Below are 21,643 nucleotides of genomic sequence, written 5' to 3'. Positions count from 1 at the left end.
GGCATCTTCCCGATGCAGAACCAGTCTGTCATGCTGAAAAAGCAACTTATTTTTCAAGTCATAGAATGATAGAGTCATAGAATGGTTCGGGTTGGAAGGCACCTTAAAGGTCACCTAGTTCCAACCTCCCTGCCGTGGGCAGGGACACCTCCCACTAGACCAGGCTGCTCAAAGCCCCACCTGAACATTTTCTTCTCAGTCCTTTTGACTGAGGAGGACACAAGGCATCCTGGGGAGCTGACAGACATTGCACAGAGTCGAGTTCAGTGGGATGTGGGGGTTTACAGCAGGAGAGAAGAAACCTGATCTCTTCTCCCCCAACAAAACCCAGCCACTTCTAGCGACCCTGCTCCTCCAGCCTTCCTCGCTGACCACACTGCACTCTCACTGGGGCAGAAATAATTTGCTTGTTTGGAGTAAAACCCTTCCAGTAGCAGGACTGCTATATAAATGAGACGTTGACACCTGTATTAAGCTGCGTGCTGTTATTTTGCATTGCAGGGGGGAGCCATCTCCATTCTGACAGCTAGTGAGAGACCCAGCGAGTTTTCAGGCATGGTGTTAATCTCTCCTTTAGTGGTAGCCAGCCCAGAAGTCGCCACTCCCATCAAGGTAAGAGCAAACCCGCACTGCACCCAGTCACCTCGCTCCTCCCCGAAAGAAAACGCGTTAAGACCTCTAACCTTAAAACGCAAAACCCCACTGAGATCTGTGCCTCCTGGATGCCAGGCAGTACTTCTCTTCCCCGTGTCTCCCCCACAGTCCCACCTCCTTCTCAGAGGGGAAGTGAATCCTCAACTCGTCCAGAAAAGCTTATTTGAATGAGAGTCAGAGAACGGTGCTACCTCGGGAGGTGGTAGCAGACTGTGCTTTCTTCACCGCACCCTGCGGCAGCCCACACAGTGCCGTCCTTTCCCTTCCTCTCCTACACTTTTCTTCCTGACTCATACAGAGTCTGGTTTAGTTGCAACACAGGCTGCTGGCTAAGTCAGGCCAGGGTTATTTTTGGCGTTTGGGGGATGACCAATTTCTAAACAAAACTAGAGCTCCTGAGTCCCAGGAATCCTTCGTGAGCCTCAAAGGAGGCTCCCAGCTAAAGCATCGCTGCCCCAGCAGCGTCCCATTTGGCTTGGTCCCGAGGCTGGTTCTTCTCCAGACCATCTCCTTCAGTTTGCATTTAGGTTTTACCCCCCTCCCATTCCCATCTCCCTTCCAGAGCTTTTTCTGATCCAGATTTGCGCTGCCCGCTCTGCCCTTCCCCAGGGAGGCTCTGCAAGGCAACTGACCCTCAGCTCTCCCCTCCTTTCTGGATTTTCAAAAGAATAAACGAGAATCCTACAAGAAGATGGGAGCAGAGAAGGACCAGCAAAGCCAGCGGGAACGACGGGCCATCTCGTTCCCACAGGACTCGTTCTTTTATCCTTTCTCCCTAGAGTCTTCTCCTAGGGCTGGCTTGTTTTAATCTACTTCTAAGCTATTTCTGCTGGCCTTCTTTCTTCTAAGGGAAAGGAAACAGATTGCTTCAGCTTTCAGTATAATCCTGTCGCACCTTCTGCTGTAGCCAAAGCCATCTACTGACCCCACAGATCATTACAAGCACCAAAGTGTGCGTTTTAATCACCTCACTCTTCCCCTGAAGGAAATGCATTAAGACCTCTAGCCTTAAAATGCAAGACCCTGCTGAGATCCGCACCACCTGGGTGCCAGTCAATATTTTCCTCCTAAGTGCCTCCCCCACAGTCCACCTACTTTTCGGAGGGGAAGTGAATCCTGAACTCATCCCGTCTGGAAAAACTTACTTAAACAGGAGTCAGTGCACCAAAGGGTGCTTTTTGGAGCCTGGTGTCTGAGTCTTCACAGGTGGGGCTATACCTGGCTTGGCCTAAGGGTCCCATAAGCACCAGTGTCCCTGTTTTTTCTTACTTTGGAAAAAGAAAAAGAATAAATATTAAGAAAAAAAGAGTATAGGGTCTGGATCTGAAGGACAGCGTTAGCCTTCTGTTTCTAGTCAAGTCAAGGAAAAGATGGAAAGATTTTACTTCTTCTCGAGCTATACTTTTTGCTGGATGCTAAACCCTTCCTGAAATAAGGAGTCACCAGTTCTGTGGGAACTAGTATTACTGTAGTTCGGCTTCTTGCAGATCTGTACCAGATTGTTGCTTTATTTCAGTGTAGGAAATCATAATCTCTAACTAATGTATTTTGGAGGTGTTTTTACGGTCTCTAGTTTCCTAGAGAGTCTCTCGCATGCAGTAATACAAGTGCACAGTGAGTTTCTTTCTCTTTCAAATCTGCTATTGTGTCTCAAAAATGATAAGAAATTAATTATTCCTGAAATATCTCTGCTCTGTGAAATTTAGTTGAAAGCAGTCCTGGAGTTGAAAAGGTATTTTCAAGAAGGAGGAGTGAAAACAGGCAGAGTATTCCTGTGGAAACCACGTTTTCCCATTAAGCTGAGCTGAAAACCCTTGTGTGCTTTTTTTTTTTTCCCTCCTGAGAGCCAAAAAAACATTTCATGGGTGTTTGTGCCTCTGAGGCATAAAGGCTTTGGTTTTCCCTTGGAGCTGGTACGACTTCCCGGCCCTGGGCCATTTCCCAGGGACCACTGCATTCATCCCTTTGCTGGGGAAGTTTCCAGCTGAGCAAGAATTTACCTTGGCCTAAACAAACGAGGGTTCAAGGCAGCAATAGCGGTTGGCCGGATCACACACGGGGACCTTCAGTCTGTGGCAGAAATCCCTCCCCTCGCTGCTGAACCAGCCCTGGCAGCAGCTGAGACGCGGCGCGTTTGCGGACTACGTGCAGCAAAACCAAATTCTGCTCTTTGCAGAAACGCAGTTTCATCAATACCCTATAAATCCCGCGTCCTGATAGAAGCATCGACCTACTTGTTAAATTACACTCCCAGTCAAGAGGCAATGGTCAGCCATCTATTTCAATCCTACTGTGAGCCCTTTCTCACGGAGAGGGAAGGGCTGGATTTGAACACCGTTAGTATTTCACACACCCGCGGTGGCTTTGAGCAGCTCTAATAACCACTGCTCTGCTGTGTCGTCCTCAGCCCAACCAGTAACATCCCCACCCTTGTGCTACCCGTTCTTGATCATTTGGGAGCTATTCTCCCAAGAACCGACGCTGCCGCTTTGACCCAACAGGGAGATAAACTTTCATGTGTCGGATACAGCCAGCGCTTCAACCACGCAGCTCTTTAATTAAAGTCGGGCACGTCACAAACTATCACAGTGCTCGCAAAAATCAGTGAAGGCCCAGGGGAACCTGCTGAATTTTTGATTATAACATAAAACATTTTTCTGGCTATGACCTTGCCTCCAAGAATCATCAAAATTACATGAGAGTTTTGAGGGCGTTGGAGGAAATGGAGCATTTCCTGCAGATCTAAAGACCCTTTGAAGGATGGTGGCAGAGGCCTTTCACAGGCCTTAACATTCCTGCTTGTTTGCGTCATAAGCTCATACTTGCACCGCTGCGGATATGTTATTCTAGTGGTCTAACTCCAGAGACCTCAGCAGAAATTAATTTTGCTGACGCAGTGTCACAGCCAGTGAGGGGCTCGGTATACTGGTAGGCAGAGACACCGGTTCCTGGTCATGCCCACCCCAAGGTACACACATCTTCTCAAGTCTGCGCTGAGTCTTTGCTGCTTTTCACTCCTGGATGACTTTGACTTCAGCCTTGTGTTATTCCTCTGATATCACCATTACTCTGTCACGTATCGTCCGTGATCTGAAATGTCAGGGAGTGATTCAGAAGTGACTCCGCATCAGCAGAAAGAGAGAACTCAGGCGACAGCCTACCTACAGGTGTTAGCCGTGAACATGAAAGGGCCATTAAACAGACCAGCAAATACTAATTATGTATTTTGTGACTTAAGTGGTGATCATTTAATTAAAGACAGCTATCAAAGATCAGAGCAGAACCCTGGTATCAATGTGCTTGTGGTGCTCTTGAAATGGGAGTTGTTACCCTTCCTTCTGCCAGCGGTTTCCAGCCTGGGCTGCTGAAGGCTTTTGTGTTTCGTTCCCAGGAGACAAATGAGCAATGGATTTCCTCAGCCAATGCGTGCGCATTTTGCTGTTGTTTATTTACAGGTTCCCCGGAGAATATGCTTATCAAAAGGAGTGCAGCCTAGGCAAATCGCACCAACCATCAGCTATGCGCCGCAGCCTGATATCAGAGCTGTGGCAGCAAGGACAGGGCAGTAAAACAGCAAAACCCAGCCCTTCCGAGGGCTGGAAATGGCATTTCCCTATCAAAGTGCTTAACTGAGGCCTTTTCAGAAATTAACTTGAGAATGAGAAAAAGGCAAAGTACAATGAAGCTGTGATGTTGCTCATAGCTGATGGGATTTCAGACTAGCACGCCCACTCCCTGATCCCAGGAGCAGTTTAAACATTTTCTCTTTAGGAGAAATGCTTTAAATATAGGACGGATCTTTCTCCAGTGTCAGTTGGCATTTCTCAGCTATTTAACTGCAGTGCTGATTCCCCTCAGCTCAGGATTCGGCCCTCTGTGTTCTCTCTCTTGCTCTAACTGGCTCGGTAACTGCTTGCTTTCCTCTCTCACAGGTTTTTGCAGCGAAAGTGCTCAACTTTGTTCTCCCAAACCTGTCCCTGGGATCGATAGATGCGAACGCAATTTCCCGGAACAAGAAGGAGGTGAGAACCTTAATGCAATTTAAAGTCACTGCATAGTTGGTATCTCGTCCTAGTCCTGCAATTTCTCTTCTTTTTAAAAAAAAGGGTTTTGCTAAATCACGAGGGCAAGATCTATGCTGGTGTAAAAAGGTGAAACATCTCCGAAGTCAGTGGAATGAACTTTACGTGTAGCAGAAAACTTGGTTCATGGTGGGAAATCAGCCGTTCTTCCCTTCGGCACACCTGGCACCCGCAGCCACTCTGGCCACGAGAGGTACCATGGCTCTGTGCTAGGGTTGTGGTGGAAGGCACACAGGAACGGTGTTTGTCTCTGCCGCACCACCACCGCTCACCGCAGCGGCAAAAACCGGCTCATACAGGTTGCAAACACACGGCTAAAGTCAACTTTTCCAACCCTCCTCTTGGCAGCGAAACCGTGCAAAACTCTACAGTCCCGGAGATTTCCTTTCCTGCTTACAAACCAGGATCACGTTGTGCTGGATCAGAGGAAAAGGGCATGCTTGCCCCAAAGACCTACAAGTTCTCCTGGATTACAGGCTGGCTCTGCTATAGCCTTTCCAAACAAACGCTGTATTCTTGCTGTGCCTGAGAATAATGCTTTAAACGAGCTGCAACTGAAGCAGCCGCTGTAACGACCCAATTCCAGCTCCACCACCGCGACTGTGCATGGAGCTGTTCCAGGGTGAAGTTTTCGTGGTGTCACCACAGCTTAGGACTCTTCTCCCAGTCCTACCCGCTCCTGGTAAAAACTCTTGCATCCTCTTCATGCCATCGCTGGCAAAACCAGATGTCGTTGCCTCGGATTCAGCCTCAGCGTATCCCACCTCGTTGACTCACCCATTCAGTAAACTGGAAAGGAAAGAGTCTCCCAGAATAGCCACAAGGCGTTCAGGGCTGTTTCTTGGCTCTGCCAAAGAGGTTTTTGGTCAAACAGCTTCCAGTTCGCTTATCTGTGAACAGAGCATAACGTTTTACTGGGCTGAAGGCAGAAAGATTCAAGGAGCTGAGAAAAGGAAGACAAAGTAGGTTCTAGGAAACTGTCGGGATGAGCGTGGAGCAAGTTCATCTGCATCCACTGATGCACCGTATGACATATGTTCTTAAGTACCATATGAGGCTGCACAAAATACATCCTTGGGAGGAAGGCTGACTCCAATCAAGCTATAGAAATCTGTTCCTAATTACATTCAGCTGCCATAACTTGTTGCATATAATTCAGAGAAAAGGTTTATATTAGAGAACTAATTCACTAAAATCACATGGAGGAAAGTTTTCCCTTCTGCATTTGTTTTCAGAGGATCAAAGCAGTCAGTGCTCTGGAGGAGGGGAGGAATTTGGGAGCGTTACCCCCTCCCTGAAGAGTGACGGTGGCTGGGACACAGGGTCTTTGCCTGCTTCTGCACTGAGTTGTTGCGTGGCACTCGAACTCCGTGCCGCAGCTGGTCCTTAAGGGTAGCAGTTTTTAAATACGCCTCCGACAGTTGGATCCTCTGCTGGAAAATGCTAGTGCTGCCCTAAATTGCTTTACAGGAGAAAAGTGACAGTGTGGGGACATCCCAACTAATAATGCATTGAGAAAAGTGTCAGCGAGCTCCCTTTATTTGGTGCGCGATATTGACAAAGCATTTCCACGTCGGCAGCTGGGGTGATGTTAGGAATCACCGCAGCAACCACTGGACGTAGTTTATAATAAACGCTCTTTCTGTACTCTTTCCACACAAATATTTGCTGCTGCTCCCTCTGCTCTGTGATGCTCCACGTCTCAAAAGTGTTGAGCGTTGTTTTTCCTCTGCCCTTTCCCTTTCCGTGGGGCAAGGGGAAGTCTTTTGCAGTGGATAAAAACGTAGCTCTGCTTCATTAGAGTCTGCTTATGACGGAGTAGTCGTCAAAACGAGACAAGAAGCCCCTGCTTGTTGCGCTGCCTGCGCACCTGCAAGGGAACGCACAGCTGAGATAGCAGCTGTAGACAGTGTAAAGCGCTTTCCCGACCGTCTTCAAACACCAGGATTTGAGGCCCCCGGTGCTCACTGAAGACAACGCAGCATCGCGGTCCTCTGGCTGCCTCTAAGGCACACTCCACCCTCCTTTTGGACTCAAGACACGCAGCTTCAAAGCACACAATGTGCTGGAAACATCCATTATTTATGTGTTAAACATATTCTCCTGCCGGACCAACTTTCTGTTCTCTAGAAATATTTTTGGGACGTCATCCAAGAAATTTCCTGATGAGTTTGTGTTCCCAGCAGGCTGTCCTCGGGGTGTAGGGACTGAAACGCAGGATGGCATGGAGATGTTTGTTTGATCTGCTTGCTGTATCAGATGCAAGAGACACGAAAAAGAGCAAGGAGCAGCCTTAAAAACCCAGTCCTGTTATTCCAAGGAGGAATAACATCACAGGGGTGGGCACCCCATTAATCTTCGTTAGCTGCCGTTGAATTCAGTGGAATAGTCCCTCTGACTTTCGTCTTGCGCCTGCAGAGTCCACGTAGGATGAGGCTGCAATTACCTTATAATGAATTTATTGCTCTGCAAAATGCAAAGGGAATATACAGACCTCTAAGCAGCGGGATGTAATGCAGCAGGAGCCCTGATGGTTGCTTCTGCCTTGGAATTACACAGAGAGAAGAAGGAGCTGTTGTGATGGACTCTGCAGAGCCTTTGCTGGACCGCGGCTGGAAGCAGTCGCAGGTTCTCGTGGGGACACCCTCACTTGCTTGCCCCCGCTCTCCCAGAGCTCGGTGCGCCAACGGGAGCTCTGGGATTGAAAGATTTGCCGTTCATAGCTTGCAGAACATCAAGCCCATTCCCTATCTTTCCCTCTTTCCCCGGCAAGCTGCTGCTTTGCCCTCGCCCCATGTGCTGAACGTTAACTCTGCCAAGGATTCCTGTTCATTGACTGGGAACAGGATCCTCCCCCCGCCGTCCCGATCGATCTGGGTTAAAATTGGGTTATTTTTTTTTTTTTTTTTTTTCCCTTCCCATCATCTACACAAAAATATTTGTTGGCTGCTCGGTAGCTAAAAAATCCCTGTTCTTTCAGAAAAGAACAAGAGAAAGAAAGAAACCCATTAGGTCATTCTCTTAGCATTTATGGGGCTGAGGAGGGGGCCAGCTCACATGAATTCATCAACATTGTTTTACTCCATGGGAAAGGAACTTCTGTCAATCTGTCCGCCCACCCCTCCTGATTCGCCCCCTGCAAAAAGTCCCTCATTTGTCGCCTTCGATCAAAAAAAAATCCTAAGAAATAAAAAGAAACCCATCTCAAAGCTGCGTTGCTTTCACGCAGCACTGTGACACAGAGCCAGACGAGTAACTCCCAGATTAGGCTGGAGCCAGTTGCTAAGTAGCCAGTGCAACACGGTGGTTTTGCTCAAAACGCTGATGAAAAGTCAACACATTTGGCTGAAAATATCAGGGTACACCCGGCTGTCAATGGGAGAGCTAGCAAAATTAGAGGTGGTTGGTTATTTGGAGATCAAAGATGAACTTTTTCCATGAGCACGTTCATGGGACGATGCTTCTTTCTAACCACGGGCAGCTTCTTGCTCTTTTGAGGCACTTTGTAGAGCAAGGAAGGCACGGCAGGCAGGCTGAGCAGTGCCGGGGATGCAGGACGCGGTGAAGGTTTCTGCACCAACAAGCTGGTCGGGCACTAGGAGAGTCCATGCAGGGCCAGGAGGACCGCATGCATTTAGCAGGAGTGGAGGATCCTCAGCGTATCTGAAGAGTTTTACCTAAACCGCAATCTCATCTTTGCAGTGGCCTCCTACAAACAGAGTTTTCTAAACCCTCAGCGTGCACGGGCACTTGCTTCTTTGAAAGGGAGGTGCTGGAGGCGAGACCCTGTGGTGAGAGACTGCCGTGTTGGTCTTCCCACCAAAAACTACGCCTGACTTCAGGGTAGCCATGGTCTCGCACAGACGCCAAAACACAACAATGGCCTTAATCAAATACTGGAAACGTCTGCTGAATCCAAGGGTCCCTAAATGAGCGCTACAACAACTCGAATTTCTTTCGTCCAACTCCAGCACGAGTTAGAGTGGCTCCACAGCTCTCACCCCCCTGGCCACTCTCAGCGCCATGGGCTGGGACTGAAGGGTGCCAGCCCCTGATCGTCCCAAATGCCCACCCACTCCTTCCCCTTAGTGCACTCGGGGATAGGAACCAGAGGTTCAAGTAGCAGGAGATGGTGGGGACTGGAAGCAAGAAGGCGATGGGGAAAGACTTGTGTGCTGCCAGCTCTGTTTGCCGTGCTTTGTGCCCCAACACGTTTGAGACAATGAGAAGGGAAATTGGCTTTATGCCCTCCGGCAAATTAATCCCCCCAGCTAGTAAAGCCCCACCATGTAGTGTCCTTCTGCCGCTCTGATAACCTCGTCTTATGGGGAGATGAACACACAATCCATCCCAAAGTTTTTCTGCCTTCTTGGTGGGCACCAGGCAGGCCACGCTCTCCTGCTACAGTGCGTGCCCATGCCTACGTCTACGCATAGCTACACGTCCCTGGGGTGGTCTTGTGGGTCACCTCCCACCCATGGTCCCCTCAGGGCAGGCACGTGCAGCATCAAGAAGTCCTCAAGTTTCTGCAAAGCGAGGGAGAATTTGAACAGACCCCACTGCCTGCGAGGAGAGAAGGAGAGTGTTGTTGGCTAACCTATAAATAACCATCATTTCTACAAACATCTGCCAGGCTTGGGAGAAACTGGAGGCTGTGCCAGAGCCCAACCCATAATCAAAGCATTCTGGCAAATATTGAGATGGCGGTGGCTGTGTGGGCCGTCTCCATGTACAGTATACAAATATTTACTGTAGATTTGCCTGCTGCGGTAACTACCCGTTCCTAGCAACTTTCTGCACCAGCTCTTGTACATTTTTATCCTCTCACAGTCTGGCTGAGCAAGTTGTTGAGGTTTTTTTTGGTTTTTTTTTTGCCTGACACCTAATACTGTCATTTGCTGCCTTGTCTGTGCACGCTTTGCACCCGGAGAGGACCCCTCCGCATAAGAGTGCTTTGCAGTCAGGTGCGTGAGTTGTCTGTAGATGCAGGTCATGGTCTTCAGCCCCAGAAAGGGAAGGTGAAAGAGAACTCATCAGAGTTCTCAGGCTCTCAAAGAGCCTTCTCTTTGAGCAGGCTCAAAGATCCAAGCCCTCAGCAGAGAGGATAAAGACCTGGAGAACATCAGCTTTCAAGTAACGCAGTCTGAAGAACCCTCTGCAGAAGAGGTGACACCTTTGACGGACAGAAGGGCATGGCAGAGCAGAAGAATGCAGGCCGGTTCTCCCTCAGGAGCACCTCCTTGTCCAGCACTGGTTTTTTACTGCAGAAAGAGCTTTGGCTTGAATATTTCCTAGTGACATAAGAGAGAGAAACACACAGCAGGGAGCAAGCCAGGTTGTGTGAGCTGTTCTGGGTGGCCACAGTAAAGACCTGGACTTTGATGGCAGGATGTCCTGACAGAGTAGGAAATGGCCATGCAAGCCAAGGGAAGAGACTCCTCACCGCCAGGCTGACCTGCTTTGTCTTTTCTGCATGAAATATTGCTAACCTTAAATTACCTCTTTCTCCCTGCCAGATGGAGTCTTACACATCTGATCCCCTGGTCTACCACGGTGGCATGAAGGTCTCCTTTGTCATCCAGCTGATGAATGCCATTGCCAGAATTGAGCGAGCTCTGCCCAAGCTGACTTTGCCCATCCTGGTGCTACACGGCTCTTCCGACAAGCTCTGCGATATCAAAGGGTCCTATTTACTGATGGACACGGTGCAGAGTCAGGACAAAACGCTCAAGGTCATCTTGCTTTCTTGAATTTTGGGGTATTATCCTGTCACCGTTGGCCTGAGCATGAGTGACTGTGAGGGGTGGGGAGCCTGCTGAGCTCCGGAGAGCTGGAGGCAAAGCAGGGCTGATGCATTGGCGAGAGCAAGCAGGTTACAGCCCCTTTTCACCAGGAGGTAGCCCTCCTGAGGCACATTGTGGTGGCCTTTCACCAGCTACAGCCGGGCTTCGGGCAAGACCCGACCCAGGGGTGGCTGTGTACCTAGCAGGTCTCTTGGACATGAAGCAACGTGGCATAGAAGTAGAGCGAGACTCAGCAGCAGGTAAAGTGTTGACCCCCAAAGCTCTTCCGAACCACGCCAACTGTGTGAGCACCAACCTTACCTCACGCCCCAGCGCGTAAAGGTGCAGAGGGGCCTTTCCAAAGCACCGCACAACAAAAGCCACTTCACATCTGCTCATTTCAAGAGAGCCACAGCTGATTAACCAATTGTTAGCACATGAATGAGCCTGAAAGAGAGACAGGGAGACCAAGGGAAAGCTTTTGTCATCGGAAAAATAACTGGATAGTCAGGGCATAAAAGGAGTAAAATTGCACAAGGCATGATGGGAACATCCCCCATTGTCCTTTAAACTCCAAGGGCACGATAAGTATTTCCTCCTTCTTAGTGGGATAAGCAGCAAGAAATGCATGGGGTTGGAACACGCATTATCTTCCGAAAGGGCAGCAGGGTGCTCGGGTGACACGCAGATGTCAACCGGCAATGCCAATGCCTTCCTGCTCGCGGAGGGCAGGCGCCGCCAGTGGCATCTCTTTGACTTCATAACCTGCCACATCTAGGAAAGAAACCTGACTAGGTGTGGGCAGGACGTGTTGGACCTGTGGGCGTTGGTGAGAGGGGATGTTGGGCTGTTCATGCGGATTAGGTCTTTTTCCCATGCTAATCTCCGCTCTCTCCCTGGTTGCAGGTGTATGAGGAAGCCTATCATGCCCTCCACAAAGAGCTGCCTGAGGTCTCTACCTCTGTCTTCACAGAAATACTAACATGGATTGGCCAGAAGGTCTCAGCAGCTGAGGAAACCAGCCATACTTAAGAGCCATTGGTTTTGCGGCTCTTACTGGGGTTTTCTGGGAATCAATGCTTTTCTTAATAGCAGTCTCTCCGAAAAAGATCTAATGTGGAGGGACTCTTGGGATATTTTATCGTGCACAGCGTCAGGGAGGGTGGGGGGAGAGGCACAGGGTGGGGCGTTACTTGCTGATGTAAATGGCCATTGCCCTAATCTGGGGAAGAATTGATAGCTGCGGGAGCAGCCCTCAAAGCTTTCCAGGTGGGGCGATTTTACTGAAATGCCCCTCACCCACCAGACTTCCCCCATCACTTCCCCTTCTCTGCTTTCGCTGGGGTGACAGGGGTGTATTTATACTGCAATAATTTTTGGTATGTTAAAGAAGTCAGTATCTTCCACTTCATGGTTTTGCTTCCGGGTGCATATAATCCCTTCCCTGACCCCACCATCCAGTACCTTAAAAGCCCTGGTCCTTGAGAGGAGAGCAGTAACGAAGGTGCTGGGTAACAAGGAGAAGCTAAGGATGGAGCTGACAGCTCCCCGAAGGTGAAAGGCTGGTTTTCAAGGTCAGATCCCTTCGGATGCTGCCTTTATCAGCAGGCCAGGCCAGGGGAGAGCATAAAGAGCCTCCCCACCGCCCTGCGCGTCCTCTGCGAGTTTGCACTCGGGGAAAGCGTGTTGAACAGCTCTTTAATTTTCATCATCAGAGCAGGATCCCAAAGGGGAAAGGAAGAATGTGGAATCAAACCCACTTAGCACATTAATAAATCCATGCTTTTCCCAATGCCAAACCCCATCTCCTCTGCAAAACTAACTATTCTGTAAATATTCCTAGGGGCTGCTTTTTTTTCCTTCCTTCCTTCCTTCCTTTTTTTTTTCATTTGGAATTAATCACTTGCGCTACTGAAACTGAAAAGCAAAGTCAAAGTTATAAGAGAATATAGTAATATAATATATGATGTATATAGAGGTGGCTGGGAGCTGGGGAAGAGATTGGAGAAGAGTCTAAAGAAAGGGTTAATTGTTCCTCCTCTTGGCAAGGAATAATGTTGTCCTGCCGGGATCCAGTCCTCTCGCCATAACTTTACAGTCATAATCTGTTGTTTTCCTTCATCAGTTGGAAAATGTCCTGAAAATAATGCTAGAGAGAAGTGCAGAGCATCTGGTGGGTGGGGATTAGCAGTGGGTGTCCTCATGGTCCACCGGTTTCGCAGGAGACCCACAGCGTGGACAGAGATCCCGTCCAAGCTCGTCCCAGTCTCCTCCTAACGAGCACAGCCACCTCTGGGGCAGAGCACTGAGCAGAGGGGCTGAGCTCGCCCCGTTAGCCAACGTGGGGAGCTGACGGCAGAGTATAGGGTGCAGTCATCCATCCGACATCTGCCTTGCTGCACTGGGGGCGTCCAGGGGCGCTGCTGTACAAGCTGCCACGGAGGAGCTCGTGGACTGGTCCAGTGGTGCAGACAAGCCAAATCCGAGAGCTCCTGGGTGTCTGGTCACAGCAGGGCTAAAGGAAAGACTTAAGACCCGGTTATGGAGCAGAGGCATCGTAGCGATACAGCAAAAGCAGCGTAGTGATCACAGCGTAGCTGCGCGGGCCAATTTGTCCAGGGTGATGGCCCTAATTATGAATACGCTTCTTGGCACTGGCCAAAGGGAGGGGTTTAACCTGCCCCTCTCCCACTAATTTTGCAAGAAGCGTTCCCTGGAGGTGTTCAAGGCCAGGCTGGATGGGGCTTTGAGCAACCTGGTCAAGTGGGAGGTATCTCCCACGGCAGGGGGGGTGGAACTAGATGATCTTTAAGGTCCCTTCCAACCCAAGCCATTCCATGATTTTATGAAAATGCCCGCAAATGTTGCACTATGAGAGAGTGGGGCATCTCCCCCCATGACAAACCAGCCCCCTTATTGCCTTCCCTGGCAGCGGTGGGACCCATCGCTACATCTTCTGCCGCTGCCCCCAGGGCTGGATCCCGCCTGTGACAGTCGCGGGAGGTCACCCACCTCTCTTCCCCTTGAAGCCGCTTCTGGCAAGATTCAGGAAAGGGACCTTTGTGCAATAACAGTCAGAATCAGGGCTTGGTCCTGTTCAGCCCCAGCAGCGCGGATGGATGACGGATGTGTGGGTGCAGGTTACGTCCGTGTAATGGCCATGAGGGCCCACGTCAGGAAAGCTCTTTTGTACAGGTTGATCCAGGCACTTTCATACTTGTGTTTTCTTGCCTCTAAAGAGAGGAACGAGCTGTAGTTCTCCCAGCAACACTACTTTTTGATTCATTATTCCAGTGCAATCAGCTGTTCCCACAGAGCCCTGCTAAACGGCTGGTGACGCTTGCTCTGGGGAGGGGGCGACGCACAGGTCGCCTGCTCTGTATCTTCCAGCAGCCTGGCTTGCTGCGACTTCATTTCCCCGAGCAAGAGCCCTCCCTGTCAGGTGCTGCTGGGGAAAGACAGCAAAAAGAGAAACACTACAGCGGTGACGAACCTCACCTGCTTCTTCAGCTGGAAGGGGAATCAAGTAGGCGTGATCCAGTGGTGACAGACGCTGCGGGGGTAGTGGCAAGATGATGATTTAAGGATGGGTTTTTTGAAAGCACTTTTCCCGAGGAAGTCAGGAGGAGCAAATCAATGCCCACATTCTTTACATCCTTTCCCAAACTGACAAGCACTTTGCGGGGGGGAGGGAAGTGACCCTCCAGCAGGAAGGTCAGAGCCCGTCTGCTCCCTCCAACCCGGCTTCAGGCAGAGGAAGGTCCGTGGTCAGTGCCTTTGATAAAATGTGTCCTTTCACCCAAGAAACATCTGCAGCTCAGCGGAAATAAAAGGAAACCAATTACGTTGATGTGGGGAAGGCTTGTCCCTCTCTCTGGCTAAGCTCAGCAATGGCATGTGGCCTGGGGAAGCTGTGTTTGAAAATCAGGTTAACAAACAAAAAGTTGAAAGAACAACGACAGAAAAGCCAAATAAGCCCCAGGCCCTGGCACAGCAGGGGCTGAGGGTTGCTGCCACCCTCAGCCCGTCTTCTGAAGAATTATCTTCTGAGGAATTGAACAGAAAGAAACCTACCCCAAAAAAAAGCCCACCGCCAGGCGATAGCTGGGGAGCGGGAGCTGCCCGTGCGCAGGCGGGGAGATGGGTGCGGAGAGCCGGAGCAGGACCAGATCCACCCCGCTCAGCCGAGATGCTGATGCGCGCCAGCTGTAGCTCAGCCCGAGCATCCCAGCTCTGGCTGCTGCCGCTGATCCCTTCCCCTGCCTGTAAGCTACTTTATATTGACCCAGTTAGGTTTCACCGTGCCCCAGAGGAGTTCTTCCTTCGCTGACCAGATTAGTAACGAGCAGAGCTGCCGCCAGGGGAAACGTAATTAAACTCTGCTTTCAAGTGGCAGGTACCATTAGCAGGGAGCACAGCCGGCCTTACGAACGTTGCTGCGCGGAGCCGCACCAGAGACCGGTCTGCCTTTGAGAATACGGTGGCTCTCACGACTGAGCAATAGCAACGTGTAACTACTGTATATATCGCCACCCGTAGCACTGAGAGACCGTTCCCCACGGCATAACCCATCCCATTTTCTATTTCGCCTGTTCTTTTTATACCACACACCTTAGCACACTGCCGGCACAAACCCATCGAGAACACACTTTTCCAAGTAACGTCTGAGCTTGTCTCTCTTGTTCCGTTGTGCTCCGGTTCAATAAAATACATTTATATATATATACACATATATAAAAACATATATACATACACATGTATTTTCAGTGGGAAAAACCATATGCAAGTTTAGGATTCTTAAAGGAATACAATGTATATTGCAACTAATAATAAAGTTATGTTTTCTGAACAGAGCGTGTTTGAGGGCATCACTGGTGCCTGCCATCCCTCCGGAGGGCGAGAAGGGAAAGGCAGAGAGGTATTAAATCGCCGTTCAGCCTTGCCGGGGGGGGAGCTGCAGCCCCCAGGCGCTGCCGAGTGGCCGGCACCTGCTCCCAGCCACTGCCCACCGGGGCGCTGGGGACGGATGCGTCTCACGGAGGCCTGAGGTTCCCTTGTCTGCTTCAAGGTCAGCTTTTCAAAGAGCCCAGAAATCCCACAAAGAGCCCCAAAACGCCACTATTTGCTGTAGCCCAGAGCAGCGCAGTAAAAAATACAGCATGGGGCACCGCAGGTGTCACGATGTCTCTGCATCTGACTCTGACCTAGCAGGGCCGGCTGGCTGGGCAACCTCAAGGAAAACTAGCTCTGCTCTCCTCAGAGCCAAAGCTTTCTCTTTTTTTAATTAATTGTAGCTGAGGTGCTAACTTAAAAAAAATAAAATAAAATAAAAAAAAAATAAATTTTTTTTAAAAATCCCCTGGCCCAAGTACTTTCCCCACCCCAGACGAGACAGCAGTCGGGAGCTGGTGGAGGAGCCCGGCGTACCAGGCAAGCTCAGCCTGCTTCGACACCTGGTTCCCACGCGTTTACAAGCCGGTTAAAGCATTATCTTGGTCCTGAACCGTACCCAATTCAAACAGGCAGCACCTGCACCCTGGCCAGGAGCACCAGCCGTTTAAATCCTACCTTTTGCCCCCAGCTGTGACGGCAGAGCGGGCTGGGGAGCGGGGTGTGCTGCTCTCGGCTCCCGGGCAGTGCCCCGCTGCTGTCGGAGCCCCCCGGTCCATCCGAACGTGGGGCTGATGGTGTCGGGGTGTCCCGTGCTGTGGAAATGTCCCTCCTGCCCGGAGAGCGGGGCTGGGGCACAGCCTCCCACCTCCCTCCCCACCTCCCGTCTCCCTCCCTGCACGGACCTCAAGACAAGCTGCTGCGTTTGCGAGGGCTCCCCGGCCCCTCGCTGGCACCCCAAAACGGGTGGCGACCGCCACTGCCACGGCAGGGGACAGAGGGGACGGCGCGTCCACGTGCCCACCCTCTGGCTGGAGTCATTAGCAGCGCCAGACCCGACCCGCAGCCCCGGGCAACTCGTTTCACCCTCCTCGCGCCTCAACTCGCTGAATCGAGAGAACAATATTCTCTTTCCGCGGCTGTGCGCGGGCTGTACGACTGATCGCACCCCGGTCAGGAGCTGCCGGGTCAGAAGCTTCTGCCCGTTGACTTTGGTGCCCGTCGTCACACAGAGTGGCGCCGGGGCTTTTTGCCGAGCCGGCGGGCACACTGTGGCAGTAAGAAACATCAATAGTGACAAGACCTGCTTTAATACCGGCAAGTCCTCAGCTCTTTTACCTGGTATTTTAGTGGCTCATTAAGCTCCTCACAGATTTGAGGGCTGACAGAGGGTGCATGCCGTGGCGCCGTCAGTTTTCCTGGCGTCACCACCCGGTGCCCAGCAAGCTGTCACAGCCGTAGGTGGCCTTTCTGGTTTTGGCACATGCTTCTGATCTGATCTGGCCTGGCAAGTCTGCGAGAAGCCTGAAGCTTTTTTGGCTATTTCTTTCCCCCCAGCCTGCGCTTAGTCTGGTGTTATCCCAGAGCTGGTGGTTTCTCTCGGGGTTGGGGATCAGGTGAGGGTAAAGCAGGAGCCAGAGCAGTGCCACAGGACCGTGCCTCTGTCAGACCCCCGGGACCACCCGGGCCAGGCTCAGGCACCAGAGAACGGCCAAACGCTGCAGCTTTGGTGGAGCGGTGGGGAATTTTAATTCCGAAGATCTGCTCAGCATATAAACTATCAGCGCTTCGGTTGCACTTTCTGCTGGCAAACGGTTAAGCGTGGGATTTATAGGCCACGGGAGGAGGAGGGAGAAGTGGGGGTGTAACTCACTCCAGAGCTGCTGGTGGGGGCGAGCGGGGACTCGCACCTCTCTGGCTGCTGCCACTGTCCCTGCCCGGCCTCGCAGGGATCTCCATCACAGGGGAAGGGGATGGAGCTGATGGGGCCACGCAGGTGCCACCGCACCATCAGAGACCATGGCTACCGCGCACCGTGCCGGCAGCCGGATCCCCTGCCACCGCTGCTCCTGCTCACTCCAGGCTCTCAAAAATGGGGTTTTTTTGAGTAGTCGTTTGCTCTTCTCCCCTTGTATGAGCACCAGTCCCCTTCACGCACAGGAACTGGGCAATGCTCTCCCCGTTTTTCAGTCTGGGATACTCTCTTTCTCCATCTGATGGGGAAGCTGCTGATGTGGAGCTACCACTTCCCTTCCTGCTGCTCTCCCAACATCTGCCTTATTAAACCAAACAGCCACATCCATGAGCAAACAGTGCAGAGCCCCCATCTCCCGACAGGAGCGAGCCAAACAACCGGCCTTCCCGTGGCCACCGCTCCTCGGGAAGGAGGGACACGGGATTAATTTCCCTTCCCTCCGGAGGAAGCTCTTCAGAGTCTGGAAACGTTCCAGGAATTCAGATGAAAACAATTCCTAAGAGATCAATTAAGAGTTTGGATGGATCGCATGATACGCGCTGATGTCTAAACGGAGGAAACTTGGCAAAGAAATCTGGTGGCCTGCGGGGGGAGGAGCGGAGGGGAGGGCAAGATGTCCAGCATGGAAAACACTTGTCTTCTAAGAAAACACGCAGAGGTGAGCATGGCAGAGGCAAAGCAACAGCAGCTCGGGTGCAAAGGACAAGCGGTGCCTTCCCTGTGTCACTTTAGGAAGGGTCCACCACCAAAGGCAAGCAAGGCCCTGCCAGACCACAGTAACCCCTGCCATGCGCCAGAGCCCCAGGAAAAGCAGGGCTTTCCAGCCTTCCCAAGGTCAGCAGCCCTCGTAGCAGAGTTGTGCCTTCACTTAGATGAAAAGACACGCAACGGCAACACCAACAAAGCTCTCCTGAGGCCAACAGAGTGAACTTGGAGCGGGAGATATCCACATGCCAGAAATAAACAACTCTGGTTCTCTACCCAGAGAAAAAAAAAATAATCGGTTTTTCCCTCTCACCGTCCCACAGGGTCAGCTTCGTGCTGCAGTGGCAGCAACGGGCCGCCTGCCCAGGCACAGGGCAGCCCTTGTGTTATCCCTATCAAAAGCCCTGCCGGCGCTGAGCTTCCAGGGCTCACCCCCTGCACTTTTAACACCGAGCCCTCTCTTCCCGTGCCGAGCATGTGGACATCCCTCCCTGCGGCTGCTCTGCACCAAAACCCAGCCCCGGGGCGCTTGCGTGACTGGCAAGCCCTGGATGCCCAGCAAACGCTGAACTTTGCACGCAAGACGGATCTGCCTTGTTACGGCAGCCGGCACTGCGAGCACTGCAGCCGACAGGGGAAGAGAAGTGCTTCCAGACCTGGAAGACTTTTGTTTAATTGCACGTGTGATTGGAAAAGGTCAGATAAAATCAGGAAACACCACCTCGCCCAGCCCTGGGAAGGGAAGGAGCTGTCACCCCAGAAGCAACATGGCCAGAGCCAGTGCCTTGGATGGCTTTAAAGATGCTGTGCCCAAAAGGCACTCACGCCGGACAAGCAACACAGCAGAAACAGCTTTCTGGACATTTTCTGAAAATGCCTGAAGCATTTTCAGCTTCTCAAGGAGAGCCTTTGGGAAAAAGAAAGAGATTGAACTTGCCGCCAACAAACTTGTTTTAAAACTCCTGGATAGAAGTTCAGTTTTCTATCCAGGGAGGAGGGGGGTGGCAGGAGTTCTAGAGAGCAGATTGCTGGCTCCCGTTATGGAAGCAAGCTTAATAAAATTCATAGAAATATTGGTGGTTCTGCTGTGCCGTGCCAAGAATGTGTTAGAATAAAACCTTCTGAGCAGAAGGGAGAGATAGAATGTCATCTTAGCCTTGATATGAAAGATCAGCCTTCATCTCCTAAAGCATATCTCAAGGAGCAGTAACTAACACATTTACTTGCCTCCCCTCCACAGCAGGTCTCTGCGCAGCCTTGCTCGCACGGCGCATCACTGTCGCAGCCTTGTACGAATGGTACTGGGATGACCCTGGCTTGCAAAAAAAGTGATATGATAAAAGAATAAAGAGGGGGGCATTTTTTCCTACTGGTGTCTTATTGACATCCCCGTGCAACACAGACCAGCTCAGTTTCCTCCATGGGAGAGCTACATCAAGGTACTTCGGATTTCTTTGAAAAAGACCAACCCCACCCCACCCTGAGCCCATGAACCGATGCATCTGGCCACACCACAGCACTCCCTTCACCTCCCTCTCTCCTAACACACCCTGCCAAAGCAACGGCCCCGTGTTCCGCCCGACCAGCAAAGGGAGCAGGGCGCGAAGCAGAGACCCTGGCAGAGAGCTGCAGTGAGGAGGGAGCAGATCTCACTTCCCAATCCTGCTCCCTTTCCCCTCCAGCTTGCTCTGACAGCAACAGGAGGAGGCAGAGGAAAGCTCTCACACTTATTTCTCAGAGCTTATTTTGGGAATCGAGCAGCCAGACCCTCGGGGACCAGAACTAGCTCTTTACATGGGCACTGATCCTCTTCCAAGGTTTTCTTTAGTCTCCTGAAATGCCCTTCAAACCTTGCCCTGAACTTGCAGGCTTACAAAGTTAACCACAACTAGGAAAAGTGAGAGGCACGTGCATGCTTGCCCCCTTCCCCAGATGCTGATTGCATGTACCTTGAAGCTTGTGGCTTTAAGGGTCTGCATGGCCACAGCTGCACCCAAGTGTGGCTGCTGTCCCCTAATTAATAGATCTCCTCTCTGCAGCTCTTGCCTGGGTTATTGCCAATCACCCACCTCCCATTTCCAACCTAAAACCACTTGCAACCCTAGAAAAGGAGTTCTCTGCCCTTCTCCCTCTGCATTTCTTTGAGGCAGGCGGCAAACCTTACGGAGCCAGCACCTTTATTCAAACCAGGCCCAGACTCTGACAAATGGTTTGCCAGTGTGGACTCTCTTATCTTAATAAATTTGTTATGTCAAATCTGTTTTAGCTTAGAAGGTAAAACAAAAACCTACTCGGCCAGCACACCCACCGCCTGTGCGCAGAGAAGGGAGCCAAGCCTTTGTTTCCCATCACCAGCCCTGGCCGGGTTCGCTCCTCCCTGGGAGCCGGGCACAGACAGCCGCAATCCAGCTCCCCGGGCTGGGACGGGCTCCGCCAGGCTGCCCACAGCAAGAGAGAATAAAACGCGGTGTCACCCTGAGCAGACGAGTCTGTCAACGCACGCCGACTGCGAGCTGTTCCGTGGGAAGGTGCCATCTCCACAGTTTGACCACGACTGTACCAACATCGACAGCTCCAGCCTCTTAAAGAGGCTCATCTTTTACTCCCGGCTCTCACAGCACAAGGATACTCCTTGTAAGCGCTGTTTGCCAAGTCCCAAAAGCCCGATTAGTTCTTGAACTTTTCCAAAGACCAGTCCCTCCCTTCAACAGCATTAGTCATTCAGATGCTATTAGTATCCTCCCCCCCCGCAAAAAAACTGCACGTCCCTACACGGAGCCGCGGGGACAGGCTTGCATCCTCCTTCCCTGAATGCCAGTCACGCTCCGAAGTCAACAAGGGCTGCACACAGGCAGCTCAGTGATTGCCACCAAAACCATCGCAGCCACCCAGACGTACAAGAAGGGAGAAGAGAAAATAAGTGTCTGTGTCCTCAGAGAGGAGAAGAACTGCCCAGGCACTTCAGCAGACCTGCAGTTTTGGAGAAAACAACATGTTTCAGAGGGTGCACTGGACAAGTCAGAATAGTTAAGCACAGAGGCTGAGAAATCTCCATCCTCAGCTTTAATGGACAGTCAGCAATGAGAGAGGCTCGGGGTGACAAGAAGCGAGGGACAACTTACTTGCTGGGGGCTGCCCAGAGCATCTCTCCAAGACAAGCATCACCCTCCACCAGCTCCCCTGTGACCAAGCCCGTGCCACAGGGCTGCTAACGAAACAGAATAACCCTGGCAGGAAGGAACCAGTAAAACCAAACCAGTGCTTTACACCCGTGTTCTGGCAGGACCGTATGAAGGGGTCACCAAGGGAGGAGAGCACAGTCACGCTTTCCTCACTGCTTGGAAGCCAGGTGGTGCAGAGCCAGCCCTTGGCCCAGGAAAATAAGCTGAAGGAGCCCACAGAGTCCTTTCAGAAATAAAGCCACACTGACGTTGTCAGCTGGTAACAAAAGGTCACAGCAGGAAGAGATATAGTGAAATATACTATTTTATTGCTGCACACATGCTTACACATTTCTTCTTAAATATATTGTTGCTCTGATAAATTTTACAATC

General features: G+C 51.3%; 1 protein-coding gene across 3 annotated transcripts in view; it reads left to right on the top strand.

The window, feature by feature from the left end:
• The window catches only part of MGLL (monoglyceride lipase), a 109,732-nt gene extending 94,364 nt beyond the window's left edge, over positions 1-15,368 (top strand). For all 3 annotated transcript variants that reach the window (XM_063348297.1, XM_063348300.1, XM_063348298.1), the window contains 4 exons: positions 502-612; positions 4,587-4,676; positions 10,253-10,468; positions 11,426-15,368. In XM_063348297.1, coding sequence (XP_063204367.1) covers positions 502-612; positions 4,587-4,676; positions 10,253-10,468; positions 11,426-11,551 — 543 coding nt within the window. In that variant the 3' untranslated portion in view covers positions 11,552-15,368. The remainder of the gene's footprint in view (positions 1-501; positions 613-4,586; positions 4,677-10,252; positions 10,469-11,425) is intronic.
• The last annotated feature ends 6,275 nt before the right edge of the window (positions 15,369-21,643 follow it).

Source organism: Chroicocephalus ridibundus, chromosome 10, assembly GCF_963924245.1.
Source record: "Chroicocephalus ridibundus chromosome 10, bChrRid1.1, whole genome shotgun sequence".
NCBI lineage: Eukaryota > Metazoa > Chordata > Aves > Charadriiformes > Laridae > Chroicocephalus > Chroicocephalus ridibundus.
This window is presented reverse-complemented; position numbering and strand designations above follow the sequence as displayed.